We start from the raw sequence: 14,527 nt of genomic DNA, 5'->3' as shown, positions 1-14,527 counted from the left end.
AGCAGTGAATCTATTGAAATATAAACATAAGACTAAGGAATGGGGAAATTATGGTTGCAGAAAAAAACATAAATGAATATGAACCCTGACAAAGTGAAAGTTATAGTGTCAATGACAACAAAAGGAACCAGAGAAGGGGAGCTGGAAGGAAGAGTTAATCACCTCACAGTTCACAAAGGAATCAGTGAAATTGGTCTAAACTTGAATCGTTTGTATTCACAATTGAAATGGTCTGATATCAGGATTTGCCTTAAAATACTCCAAAGAAGGAAGAGGGGAAGGGAAGGGGAGTGGGGAGAGATGAGGGAAGAGGAGAAAGGAAGGATGGAGGGAGAGAAAGGGAAGGAAAGAAAGAGACGGGGAAGGGCTGGGCACAGTGGCTCACACCTGTAATCCTAGCACTTCGGGAGGCCAAGTCGGGTGGATCACCTGAGGTCAGGAGTTTGAGACCAGCCTGGCCAACATGGCAAAACCCTGTGTCTACTAATAATACAAAAATTAGCAGGGCGTGGTGGCGAGTGCCTGTAGTCCCAGCTACTTGGGAAGTTGAGGCAGGAGAATTGCTTGAACTCGGGAGGCGGAGGTTGCAGTGAGCCGAGATCATGTCACTGCACTCCAGCCTGGCAACAGAGTGAGACTCCATCTCTAAAAAAAAGAAAAAAGAAAAAGAAAGAAAGGAAGAGAGACTAAAGGAAAAATGAATATGTTGCTGGTTGGAGGTAGTGAAATGGATGAGACAAAAATGGCAAAATGATCATGTTGAGGCTGGATAATGCGTACAGGACGGTTTATTATACTATTCTCCTTACTTTCATTTTTTAAATTTTTCTCACAATAGAAAGTTAAAATACAACAAAATAACATTAAATGATTTATAAAGCATAATGACTTTAATCCCTTAATGACTTAAAATTATGAAATACCTTTTAGGACCCAGTATCTCTTGTAGTGACAAAAACTGTACCTGAAAGTCAGCAGGTCCTTCAGTTTCACTTCAATCTCCTTTTCTTTTGCTAGATTTAAGTAAAATTAACTTTAACATAGTTATTTTAAAATAGTATATGTCCAATGAGTCCCCTTCTTATAAAATCCTTTCTTTCATCTATCTGTCTTTCCATCTTCAGTATGTTTGTGTGTCTAGAAAGAGGGCTAGAAGGATTGCCATCAAAAGTTATCTCTGGATGTGGGATTTTGACTAACTTATTGTCTTCTTTTTTTGTTCTTTTTTTTAATTGTATGTATTTATTGATTTATTTTTGAGACAGAGTCTCACTCTGTTGCCCAGGCTGGAGTGCAGTGACACAATCTCGGCTCACTGCAACCTCGGCCTCCTGGGTTTGAGTGATCTTCCTGCCTCAGCCTCCCAAGTAGCTGGGACTACAGGCACGTGCCACCATGCCCAGCAAATTTTTTTTCATTTTTAGTAGAGATGGGGTTTCACCCTGTTGGCGAGGCTGGTCTCGAACCCCTGACTTCAGGTGATCCACCCACCTCAGCCTCCCAAAGTCCGGTGATTACAGGCGTGAGCCACTGTACCTGGCCTTGTTCTATTTTAATACTTGCTGTTTACATTATGAAAACTAATTTAATAATTTGCATAATTAGCACCTATCATTTTTACACAAATAATAAAGTCACTACTCTTTAAAAAGTGTTGTTTCAGTTTATACACTTTCCAGCAATGTATAAGTTTCACCACAACTATGCCAGTACTGGTAGTTATACATTTTCATATGCTGATAACTGAGGGACTTAAAATCCTCAAATATGGGAGGCAAGTAAAGCCTTCATGTGCTAACGATCTGTTTTGTTTCTTTGGGTCCAGGAAGCATCTATGATTTTTATTTTATCAAACAAGCTAGTGGACATTGGGAAACGTGGACACAGTATATCACCAAAGAGGAGGAAAAAATTCCAGCTGGTGCAAAGGTATAAAGAGAATCATTGGCCATGGAACTTTGGTTTCCAGAATTATCCAAATATTCTCTCAGGTGGAAGAATTAACAGTCTTTGCGAGGAGTTTTAAGGGCTTTCTTTAGAAAAATGTTTAAACATGAGCTGCAGTGGACCTGCAAAAACATGGGCTTTAGAATCAGAGAGACACAGCATCCTTTCTCAGCTTCAATTTACTCAACCAAAAAATGGCGGTGGGGGGAACATTTATGGGTGCAGAGGTTGGAGGTGTTATACATGAACACATGGCACATGCTAGGGGCTACATCAGTGTTTGTTGCTATTCTGATTATTGTCGTTATCAGTAATACCAGGTACTGGCCAGGCGCAGTGGCTCACATCTGTAATCCAGCACTTTGGGAGGCCAGGGCAGGAGGATCACCTGAGGTCAGGAGTGCAAGACCAGCCTGGCCAACATGGTGAAACTGCATCTCTACTAAAAATACAAAATTAGCTGGGCTTGGTGGCGCATGCCTGTAATCCCAGCTACTCGGGAGGCTGAGGCAGGAGAATCGCTTGAACTCCAGAGGCAGAGATTTCAGTGAGCCGAGATCGCGCCATTGCACTTCAGCCTGGGTGACAAGAGCAAAACTCTGTCTCAAAAAAAAAAAAATAATAATAATAATAATAACAACACCAGATAGTCATCAGTGTGCTTCTCAGTTATCTCAGCAAAAAAGGATTCTTTGAATCCTCAGAGAAAGATTTTCTTGATCAGAATTCTCTGAAAAGTAGGTTTTGATTAATAAGTTTTCTGATTAGAAAATGATACACCTACAACTCCTGCTCTTTTCAATCCTTGTGGAACATTTTTTCAGAGAGCTTTTATGTCCCTGTTAGTAGAATCTAGTGGGCATAGTTTATCTTTCTGAAGTGACTGGAGATGGTTCAGGCCCTGGGTGGAGTGGTAGGTGGTGGAGAAAGTACAGATATTGACAACCAAGTCAGACACCACGCAGGACCACAGCTGTATGTGTAAGGATGTGTCAAGCAGGGTGAATGTGTGCTGACTTCAGGACACACCTTGGGGGCTGAGTGTTGTAAAGCAACCCCCAGCACTGAGGTCCTAAACTTTAATTCTCCAAAAAGAGCTTAGTCACTTGAGCTCCAGGGATTTGCAATCTTGCTGAATTAACACAAGTAAAAGAGTCCAATGAAGAAAATATCTTCAGTTCTGGAGATTTTTCCCTTGTCAAACAATTGTCCTAGTTCCTGAAAATAAACATCTATGAAACCCAGCTTGCTTTAAACTCCCAGTCTTAGTAGCAAAATACGCATCTTGAACCTAGTTCTGCATTTAGCCTCACTTGCTGGCTATATGGCTTTGGATAAGTTAGCCAGTTTCTTCGAGCCTCATTTATTTCATCTGTGTTATTTCATACCTGCCTTAGAAGGTTACTGGGAAGACTGTAGGGGGTAATACAGGCAAAACACCCATACTTAAGCACCTGTTACTTCTCTTCTTCTCAACTTTAATTCCCTTGTCTCATCTGTTTCTTTTCCTTTGATCAAATTGCTTGTAGAAAGAAGCTGAGCCTTTTTCTACCAGTATACATAGGGCCATTATGTCGCACAGACCTAGGTGGCGCTATTTGCATCACGGTCCAGTTTTGCTTTAGAAGGCACCATTGACATGATCCATGGTGTGAATGGTACTCTCTGTAGTTGTACAACACAGTGGCCCCAAGGTCTAGTCCCTTTCAGCCTAGACATAGAAGGAGACTTCAGTGTATGATATAATCATCTTCCCCCATAGAGGGACAAAATGTAGCCAAATGGCTGATGACAGGGTTCAAACTCAGAGAATCCAAGCCAAGGTCAGGTGCCCTGTCCAAATAGGGATTCCAGGAGCCCGAGACCCAGCCTTAAGAGTCCAACTGGGACCTGAATACCAGGAAAAGTGTGTATTAATACAATCCCCATATTGGAAAAGGCATGGGATTAGTAAGGGTGGGTCTTAGAACCAAGAATGTGAGTGTTGTAAAAAACAGATCAGAAACAAGCACAGATCATGGGGATTCAGGATCACACTTAAGCCCTCTGAGCCAGGCAGTGATGATGGCATAGGGGAGGTAGACCTTGCCTGGGACAAGGGAGACAAGTTGGTTCAGAGCAATGCTCTAGGAGCACAGCAGCTATGGACTGATCCTTACCACAACTGTTTATAATATGACCATTCAGTAGTGAAGACTGTAGACTTTGGAATCAGACAAGCTGGGATTCAAATCCCTGCATTTTCACTTACTTGCTGTGTTACTTGAGCAGGTTGCAGAAAGGCTCTCGACCCAGTCTTCTCATCTACAACACACAGACAGTAATGCCCAACTTTACATGCATGATCTTGTTTAATCCTCAAGCCAGCTCTGTGAATTAGGTGCCATTATTATCCCCATTTCACAGATGAAGAAACTGAGGCCCATGGAGAGGTTAAAGACTCGCCTAAGGTCATAAAGATAGTAAGGGATGGAGCTAGAATGTAAACCCAGGTCTCTTGAATGCCAAGACCTCCAGCTTCCTGGGCCCACAACCGAGACTCTCCCATGTCTGTGTGGTACAGGTCTCAGAACTCATCATCCCCACAATGGAGACAGCCCGGCAGTCCTTCTTCTTGAAAACCTACTTAGACCATGAGATTCCAATGCTGTTCGTGGGTCCCACAGGCACTGGCAAATCAGCCATCACCAACAACTTCCTTCTCCACCTTCCCAAAAATACGTACCTACCCAACTGCATCAATTTCTCTGCCAGAACCTCAGCCAATCAGACCCAGGATATCATCATGTCCAAGTTGGATCGACGACGGAAGGGCCTTTTCGGGCCTCCCATAGGGAAGAAAGCAGTGGTGTTTGTGGGTAAGGCATTGGGCTGGGTCTGGACACAACCAGATTCTTCCACCATAAGCTGCAGCAAACTATAGCTTCTGCTTGTGGTGCCACTGTACATACCTTTACTCTCCCTGGGAGATCAAATATTTCCAGTTAATATAGCTTAGTATTCATTCTCTCCTCTTCTTTTTCTCCATCCTCCTTCCCTCCCTCCCTCCCTCCTTTCCTTCTTCCCTCCTTTTCTCCTTCCTTCCTTCTTTCTTTCCTTCCTTTCTTCCTTGTAGTGGAAGTAGTAATTTCAGAAGGGGGCTGTGCTGTTTGCCCGCTGGCATTTCCAAAAGCAACACACACCTTGTGATAAACCCCTTATTCCATTTTCTGTCAGATAAATGTGTTATCACTAAATGGAGGAACCTAATACTTGCCAAACATTTGTGAAATAAGCACAGTGAATTTTCCCAGGACTGTAACTATTTACAAAGCGTTTCCTCACTTCGGTCACTTGAGCCCCACAACCCTGTGAGCTTATTAACCATCATTGTCATTTTACTAGTCAGTGCATTGAGGCTCCAGAAGGTTAAATTTCCTGTTTGAGATCAAATATCTAGAACATTCTGGAGCTGTGACCCAAACCCAGGCTTTTTGGTGCCAAATACATTATATTTTCCACTATCTTACTGTTGACACATAGCGTTCTCATCTAGCAATAGTAATGCCCCACACTTCTGGATTATTTCAGGATATGCCTTTAAAACTCATGTATTCAGAGGAAATATTGCCTGAGTTCATATCCTTGCCAACTAACAGCTCCTCAGAGGCAGGGGTCCTATTTTATTTTACATTCCTTTTCTTTTCCTCTTTTTCTCCTTTTCTCCATCTTGCTCTCCCTCCCTATTTTTATGGTATATTCAAAAACAGGGTAAGCTTTGCAGCCAAACAGATCTGGTTTCAAATTTTACTTTTTTGAGAGAGAGAATGTCTCACTCTGTTACCCAGGCTGGAGTGCAGTGGCACAATCACAGCTCACTGCAGCCTCCAACTCCTGGGCCCAAGTGATCCTACTACCTCAGCCTCCCAAGAAGCTGGGACTACAGGCACATGCCACCACTCTTGGCTAATTTTTCCATTCTTTGTAGAGACGGGGGTCTTGCTTTGTTACCCAGGTGGTCGAACTCCTGGCCTCAAGTGATCTTCCCGCCTTGGCCTCCCAAAGTGTTGGGATTACAGGCGTGAACTACCATGCCCAACTTCAAAGCTTACTTTTTAACCCTAGGTATATTGTGACTTAACGTCCCTGACCCTCAGTTCCTCATCTTTAACATAGAGTTAATACTATCTTCCTTATAAAGTTATTATCGGATTATATGAGATAATGTATATAAAGCTCCTAAAATGTTACCCCACACAAACTGGGCATTCAAACAATTGTTTGTTGAAGAAAAACTAAAGGAGCCCCCCCCTTTTTTTTTTTTTTTTTTTGAGACGGAGTCTTGCTTTGTCCCCCAGGCTGGAGTGCAGTGGTGCGATCTCGAAGAGCCCCCATTTCATTGAGTGCCTCCGATGTGCCAGGACTGAGTAATATACTACTGGGGAAAATGAGTCCCTGCCCTTCGGGAAGTCTTAATATATTCTTGTCATTTTGGTTTTCTCATCAAAAACCCCAGCTCAGGCTGGGTGTGGTGGCTCACGCCTGTAATCCCAGCATTTTGGGAGGCTGAGGCAGGTGGATCACCTGAGGTCAGGAGTTTGAGACCAGCCAGGCCAACGTGGTGAAACCCCATCTCTACTAAAAATACAAAAATTAGCTGGGCGTGGTGGTGCACACCTGTAGTCGCAGCTACTTGGAGGCTGAGGCAGGAGGACCACTTGAACCTGGGAGACAAAGTTGCAGTGAGCTGAGATCACACCTCTGCACTCCAGCCTGGGTGACAGAGCAAGACTGTCTCAAAAACAAAAACAAAACAAACAAACAAAAAAACTCCAGCTCAAGGCCTAGGGTCTCATCATCTGTTGCTCCCATTGAAGTTCAACTATTACCTGCTGGTCAAATTAAATACTCTATTTGCTGGGAGCTTGACTGTTGCCATCATATGGGGAGGAATTAACAAAATGTCTAGCACATAGTAGACAATCTATTTTGCTTGACAGAAATGGGAAAAAATTAAATGCCTGTTTTCTTTTTGTTTTTCTTGTTTTTCTATTTTCTATTTTCTTTTTGAGGCAGGGTCTCACTCTGTTGCCCAGGCTGGATGGAGTGCAGTGGCACAATCTTGGCTCACTGCAACCTCTGCCTCCGAGGCTCAAACAATCCTTTCATCTTAGCCTCCTGAGTATGGGACCACAGACATAAGCCACCATGCCTAATTTTTTTTTTTTTTTTTTATGGAGACAGGGTTTCGCCATGTTGCACAGGCTGGTCTCGAACTCCTGAGCTCAAGCAATCTGCCTGCCTCGGCCTCCCACAGTGCTGGGATTATAGGCATGAGCCACCATGCCCGGCCAAGCCAGTTTGTTAATGTCAGTCTATGCATCCTTATAGTCACAGTGGACAGAGATCTCAATGAGGCAGGAGAGCCCAGAACTCAGGAAAACCCCTTCCAATCTGGTCAGGGCATCCATTGACTAAGCCGTAACTGGAATGGGGAATGGAAACCTGGGAACAGATTCCCCTACAGGGGAATTGCCATCTGTTACCTCTGTAAGAGCAGAAGATGCCATGAACTTGCAATGGCTGTGTCTGTGGTTTCTTTCCCCAGATGACCTCAACATGCCAGCCAAAGAGGTGTACGGGGCCCAGCCACCCATCGAGCTCCTGAGGCAGTGGATTGACCACGGTTACTGGTTTGACAAGAAAGACACAACCAGGCTGGACATCGTGGACATGCTGCTCGTGACAGCCATGGGGCCCCCCGGGGGAGGAAGGAATGACATTACTGGTATGTGAAGGGAAGAGCTCATTCCTCTTTCCCTCCATCCCCAGCAGAGCTGGGCCACCTTTATGAAAGGTGGGTTGGTGTGCCACAGTCTGTCCTGCCAAACCACGTGGCAGGAGCATGGAGCAGAAGCATGTGTAGGCTACAGGCTTCATGTTGGAAATTGTGTGAAATAGAAGGGGACGATGGCAAGAAGATGTGAGGAGTGTTTGGCTAGGCCCTAGAGAAACAGAGAGTCTCATAGGAAAAGGAGAGTTCAGTGTGGCCAGCATGTGTTCCGGGAGGGAGGCTCCATCCAGAAGCCTCAACTAGGGGTGCATGACAGTCATCCATTGTATTCGTTATAATTCTTTAGGTTGCCAGAGACAGAACGCCTAACCCAAAGTGCCCTAAGCAAAATTAATAACAATAAAAATAGCAAATAAATGAATCAGTGGATATATTGCTTCACGTGCAACTTGATCCACCCAGTCCTATAGATCTGTACTTCTATTCTGATATACATTATTGGTTAAGAATCTTCATACCGAGTGGGTGCAGTGGCTCATACCTGTAATCTCAGCACTTTGGGAGGCCGAAGCGGGTAGATCGCTTGAGGCCAGGAGTTCGAGACTACCCTGGCCAACATGGCAAAACCCTATCTCTACTAAAAATAAAAAAATTAGCTGGGCTTGGTGGCTTGTGCCTGTAGTCCAGCTACTTGGGAGGCTGAGGCAGGACAATCGCTTGAACCCAAGAGGCAGAGGTTGCAGTGAGCCGAGATGGCACCACTGCACTCCAGCCTGGGCAACAGAATGAGACTTTGTCTCAAAAAAAAAGTTAAGGATGATAGCTGAGAGCATGGTTTGGCAGCTGACACAGGTCTGGGGTTGAGTAACCCAAAGCAGGCATTAATAAACCTTAACTACTATTATTATCCCTATCATCAAAAGGTTAAGTTCACATAGCTACCAATAGTTCCAGATCAACAACATATAATTTAATGTAGAGAAAAATCTACACGTATCAGTATGTGTGTGTGTAGATGGTATATACACATGCTAGCTACATATATATGTATTATATTATCTACATGATTTTTAACACATGTATGTATAAAAAACTATGGAAAGAATTTCAGGGAAATGGCAGCCACAAAGGCTGCACAGTTTTCAGATCTTCCCAAATCGTCACATAAAAACAGAGCAACTAGGTAGCAAAACCAGAAAGCTATAAACAACACTTACAACAAAGCTAGTTTGCAAGGTATCCCCACAGATTCCAAAATACAAATTGGGTGACAGCAAACCACTGACAGCTGCAAGACCTGCAATTATCTGCACCTGTGCAGGAGAACGCAGCGAGAAGGAATGGACCTGAGAGGAAGAACCAAAAGCTAGTCAGCAGGTTTGCACTGCGAAGTGTGCTGGCCCATGTGAGAGGAGAAGCTGAAGTTTACAGGGTTTTCACCTGCTGAAACTAGTGACTGCAGTGAGCCAGCCCATGGTGAGCTCTGAAGGGGATGCTAGCCCCCGTGATTTCTCAAAACTGACCAGTCAGGTGTCCCCTTTCAAGGCAGGACCCTATATTGAAGAGAAATTGCTGGTAGCTGAATCAGAATGGAGAAGGTTAAGATGAATAGAAACAAAGCAAAGAGAAGGTCCAAATAAAAGAGAGAGAGGGAAAAAAGGCGGAAATTTTCAGAAAGCAACTCACTATATTTTTGAACATGTAAGAAACCAAGAGAGTCTGGGCGCAGTGGCTCATGCCTATAATCTCAACACTTTGGGAGGCCAAAGTGGGCAGATCTCAAGAGGCCAGGAGTTCGAGACCAGCCTGGCCAAGATGGCGAAACCCCATCTCTACTAAAAATACAAAAATTAGCCGGGCATGATGCACACCTGTTATCCCAGCTACCCGGGAGGCTGAAGCACAAGAATTGCTTGAACCTGGGAGGCAGAGGTTGCAGTGAGCCAAGATTGCACCATTGCACTCCAGCCTGCGTGAGACTCTGTCTCAAAAAAAGAAAGAAAAGGCCGGGCTCTGGCTCACGGCTGTAATCCCAGCACTTTGGGATGCCAAAGCGGGCAGATTACTTGAGGTCAGGAATTTGAGACCAGCCTGGGCAACTTGGCGAAACACCATCTCTACAAAAAATACAACAACAACAAAAAATTATCTGGGTATGGTGGCATGCACCTGTAGTCCCAGCTACTTAGGGGGCTGAGGCAGGAGGATCGCTTGAACCTTGGGAGGTCAAGGCTTCAGTGAGCCAAGATCGCACCACAATACTCCAACCTGGGTGAGACCCTGTCTCTAAAAAAAAAGAGAAGAAAAATGAAACCAAAAACTAGGAGGAACACAAGAAAGAATAAACACGGCAAATAATGCTGTAGGAAAAAATAATAATAAAAGGAGGATTTTTTTTTTAAAAAAAGACATGTTACAACATGGATGAAACTTAAAGATGTTATTGTCTTTAAGTGAAATAAACCATATCATTAAGTGAAATAAACCATTCACAAAAAGGCAAATACTGTATGATTCCACTTATACGAGGTACTCAAAGTAGTCAAATTGACAGAGACAAAAAGTAGAATAAGTGGTTGTCAAAGTCTGGAGGGAGGGGAGATTGATGAGTGAATGTTGAATGAATGAATGATTTTTAGTTTGGGAAGATGAAAGTTCTGTAGATGAATGGTGGAGATGGTTGCACGACAACGTGAATGTGCTTGATGCCTCTGAACCGTACACTTAAAAATGGTTAAAATGGCCAATTTTATGTTATATATATTTTATCACAATAAAAACTTTTTATTTTTTTATTTAATTAATTAATTTATATTTTGAGACAGAGTCTCGCTCTTGTCGCCCAGGCTGGAGTGCAATGGCGTGATCTCAGCTCACTGCAACCTCCGCCTCCGGGTTCAAGTGATTCTCTTGCCTCAGTTCCCTAAGTAGCCGGGATTACAGGCACCCACCACAATGCCCGGCTAATTTTTTTGTATTTTTAGTAGAGACGGGGTTTCATCCTGTTAGCCAGGCTGGTCTCAAACTCTGGATCTCAGGTGATCCACCCACCTCGGCCTCCCAAAGTACTGGGATTACAGGCGTGAGCCACTGCGCCAGGCCATTTTTTAAAAAAGAAATGAAGAAAAGGATTAAAAGGATTTGAGAGAAAATGACAAATATTGAAGTTACAAAGAAAATCCAACATGAAGTGTCTGAAGTATCTGAATAAGAAAATCAAAATAAAGAAATAGAAGAAATAATACAAAATATATAATCCAATAAAATACGCAAGAAAAAAACATTTTGAGAATTACATACTGGAAGAGCACATTGTATACCTAAGAATATTGACTCAAAATGATCACTACCAAGGCATACGCTAATAAACAGCATAAAAGAGTGGGCTTTCAAGAAAAATAAATTAGCCAGGTGTTGTGGCATGTGCCTGTAGTCCCAGCTACTCAGGAGGCTAAGGTGGGAGGATCGCTTGAGGCAGGGAGGTCAAGGCTGCGGTGAGCTATGATTACACCACTGCACTGCAACCAGGGCGACAGAGCAAGACCCTGTCTCAAAAATTTAAAAAAAGAAAAAAACTTTTGGGCATCTAGACAAAAATAGCACACAACTTATATGGGAAATAAAGTTAGATCAACTTTAAGTGTTTTCAGTAGCAATGCTTAATACCAGAAGAAAATGGAATAACACATTTAAGATACTTAAGGAAATAAAATGAGAGTTGAGGATTTTATAGCCAGAAAAATTAATCTTCAAGTATTAAAGGAAAATTGTTATTAACATGCACAAACTCAGAGACTATTATTTTTTTAAGCCATTTCTCAGGAATCTTCTAGAAAATGGATTTCAGGTAATCAAAATGACCGTGGAGAGACTGATATAACTAGTAGTAAGCATTAAATATATGGTTATTTGTTGAACTAAGACTAAATGGAGAGGTGATATTATGTAAAGAGTATATTATTTGATGATGTAGATATAGAACAATTGAAAACGTAGAATTTTCTATTTATCTTATCCCTTGAGTTTTTGAGAACCAAGAGTCTCGGGGTGGAAAAAAGGAGGTCAAGATGTAATACATAGGAAGTTAGGGCTGGGGGCAGTGGCTCATACCTGTAAACCCAGCACTTTGGGAGGCCGAGGAGGGTGGATCGCTTGAGGCCAGGAGTTTGAGACCAGCCTGGCCAACATGGTGAAACCCTGCCTCTACTAAAAATACAAAAATTAGACAGGCATGGTGGTGCGAGCCTGTAGTCCCAGCTACTCAGGAGGCTGAAACATGAGAATTGCTTGAACCTGGGTGGTAAAGGTTGCAGTGAGCTGAGACCACACCACTACGCTCCAGCCTGGGCAACAAAGTGAGACTCTGTCTCAACGAATGAATCAACAACAAAAACTAAAAAAAAGAAGTTAGGCAAAAGTTTTATAGTCCTAAATTTGAACTTGATGTTTAATGTCCACTGAAAAGATCTAAAGAAATAATGACCACCTTATTAACAATGAACATGTCTACTACTCAGATTGTAGTCTTGAAATCCAATTTCCTGCTGAAAGAAACCAAGACATCTTAAAGAAATGGCTGATTGCATGTCTGCTGGGGTAAGAAATATATGAAATAGGCCAGGAGCGGTGGCTCACGCCTGTAATCCCAGCACTTTGGGAGGCTGAGGCAGGCAGATCACGAGGTCAGGAGATCGACCTGGCTAACACGGTGAAACCCCGTCTCTACTAAAAATACAAAAAAATTAGCCGGGCTTGGCGGTGTGCGCCTGTAGTCCCAGCTGCTGGGGAGGCTGAGGCGGGAGAATGGCGTGAACCCGGGAGGCAGAGCTTGCAGTGAGCCGAGATCCCACCACTGCACTACAGCCTGGGTGACAGAGCAAGACTCCATCTCAAAAAATAAAAATAAAAATAAATATATGAAATAAGCCTGTAAAGTCTTGATATACCAGATAATGAGAAAGCTATCAAAGATTACCAGACTCACATCAAAAGGACTTGGTTGTCAACATAAAGAGGCTTTCACTCACCAAAGATGAGAAAATTTAAGCTTCAACAATGGTAGTGATTTCAATGGATTGAAATTTATCTAAATATATTTTAATCCATGAGTCTATAACAATAATAATAGTTGGTCACCTACAGAAAATGATAAGGAACCAACTCGTTATCTTGGAAACTGGTAAGTAAATGGGAAAGGATCAGGCATTCTCTGACACCCTGACTTTCTTGTATGAAATGTACCACTGTATAACCAAATAGTGGTTGATGAGGGGAAGTATCTCATGAAAATATTGCAACTAATAGATGAAAAAGAAGTGACTCAGAATATTACCACTTTGCAAACCCCAGTGAATTAATGGATGTAGCCATTGAGCATCAGTAGCTACCAACATTACAAAAGGAGAAACATTATTGAGTACTTTCCGGTGAAAGAACACACCACCACCTGTGGTCTGGCCAAAGGGATGGAATCTGAATCCCAACAAGTCTCTGGATCCAGCTACAAATTTGTAGGAAATACAGAGGACAGAGGAATGTGATAAACTGCATCATAAGTGTGTAATCAACAAAATCCTGACTGTGAAAACTCTACAAGTCAAACAGCCCAGATCTTCAACGGATAAGACACGTAAGAAAGGAATGGAGGGAAAAAACTATAAATTAAAAAGAGACCTTAAGAAATACATATGAGGCCAGGTGCAGAGGCTCACGTCTGTAATCCTAGCACTTTGGGAGGCCGAGGCGGGTGAATCACCTGAGGTCAGGAGTTTGAGACCAGCCTGGCCAATATGGCAAAACCCCATCTCTACTAAAAATACAAAAATTAGCCAGTCATGGTGGTGCATGCCTGTAATCCCAGCTACTTGGGGTTGAGGAAGGAGAATCACTTGAACCTGGGAGGTGGAGGTTGCTGTGAGCCGAGATCGCGCCACTGCACTCTAGACTGTGCAATGGGAGTGAGGCTCCATCTCAGAAAAGAAAAAAAAAGGCATATGGTTGTTTTAACTGGCAGAATTAAACAATTAAACCCTGGTGTCTACAAATAAACACTTGGATGGTAAAAATCATAAAGAAATGCAAGACAGCAATTACTATAAAAGTCAGAAGAGTGATAACTTTTGGAGGAAGAAAAGGAGACAGTTTAGGATGGGCTCTGTCGAGAGGCTTTTGTGGAGGGCTGGCAAAGTTCTATTTTGTTTTTGTTTTTTGTTTTGTTTTTTGTTTGTTTGTTTTGAGACAGAGTCTCGCTCTGTCGCTCAGGCTGGAGTGCAGTGGCACAATCTCGGCTCACTGTAATCTCCGCCTCCCGGGTTCAAGCAATTCTCCTGCCTCAACCTCCCGAGTAGTTGGGACTACAGGTGCCCGCTACCACGCCTGGCTAATTTTTGTATTTTTAATAGAGATGGGGGTTTCACCATGCTGGCCAGGCTGGTCTCGATCTCTTGACCTCGTGATCTGCGTGCCTCGGCCTCCCAAAGTGCTGGGATTACAGGAGTGAGCCACCACACCTGGCTGGCAAAATTCTATTTCTTAATCTTGACAGTAGATGCTAAGAGTGTTAACCTTATAATGATTCACTAAACTATACATTTGTTTTGTGTGGTTTTCTGTATCTATCTTTTACCTGTAACAAAAAAAGTTTTAAAGATATACAGGCAAACCTATAGAGACAGAAAGTAGATTATTAGTTGCTGAGAACCATGGGAAAATGGGGAATGACTGCTAATGGGTACAAGGTTTCTTTTTAGCACGATTAAAATGTTCTAAAATTGTGATAATGGTTGCACAACCCTGAATATATTAAAA

The 14,527-nt window shown here is 42.9% G+C and overlaps 1 protein-coding gene across 1 annotated transcript in view; it reads left to right on the top strand.

The window, feature by feature from the left end:
- Positions 1 to 14,527, top strand: part of DNAH3 (dynein axonemal heavy chain 3) — a 219,936-nt gene that overhangs the window by 145,957 nt on the left and 59,452 nt on the right. The window contains exons 41-43 of the mRNA XM_024925984.4: positions 1,826 to 1,929; positions 4,511 to 4,805; positions 7,535 to 7,714. Of these exons, the coding sequence (XP_024781752.4) occupies positions 1,826 to 1,929; positions 4,511 to 4,805; positions 7,535 to 7,714 (579 nt within the window). The remainder of the gene's footprint in view (positions 1 to 1,825; positions 1,930 to 4,510; positions 4,806 to 7,534; positions 7,715 to 14,527) is intronic.

The sequence above is a fragment of the Pan paniscus genome, chromosome 18 (assembly GCF_029289425.2).
Source record: "Pan paniscus chromosome 18, NHGRI_mPanPan1-v2.0_pri, whole genome shotgun sequence".
In the NCBI taxonomy this organism is placed as follows: domain Eukaryota; kingdom Metazoa; phylum Chordata; class Mammalia; order Primates; family Hominidae; genus Pan; species Pan paniscus.
This window is presented reverse-complemented; position numbering and strand designations above follow the sequence as displayed.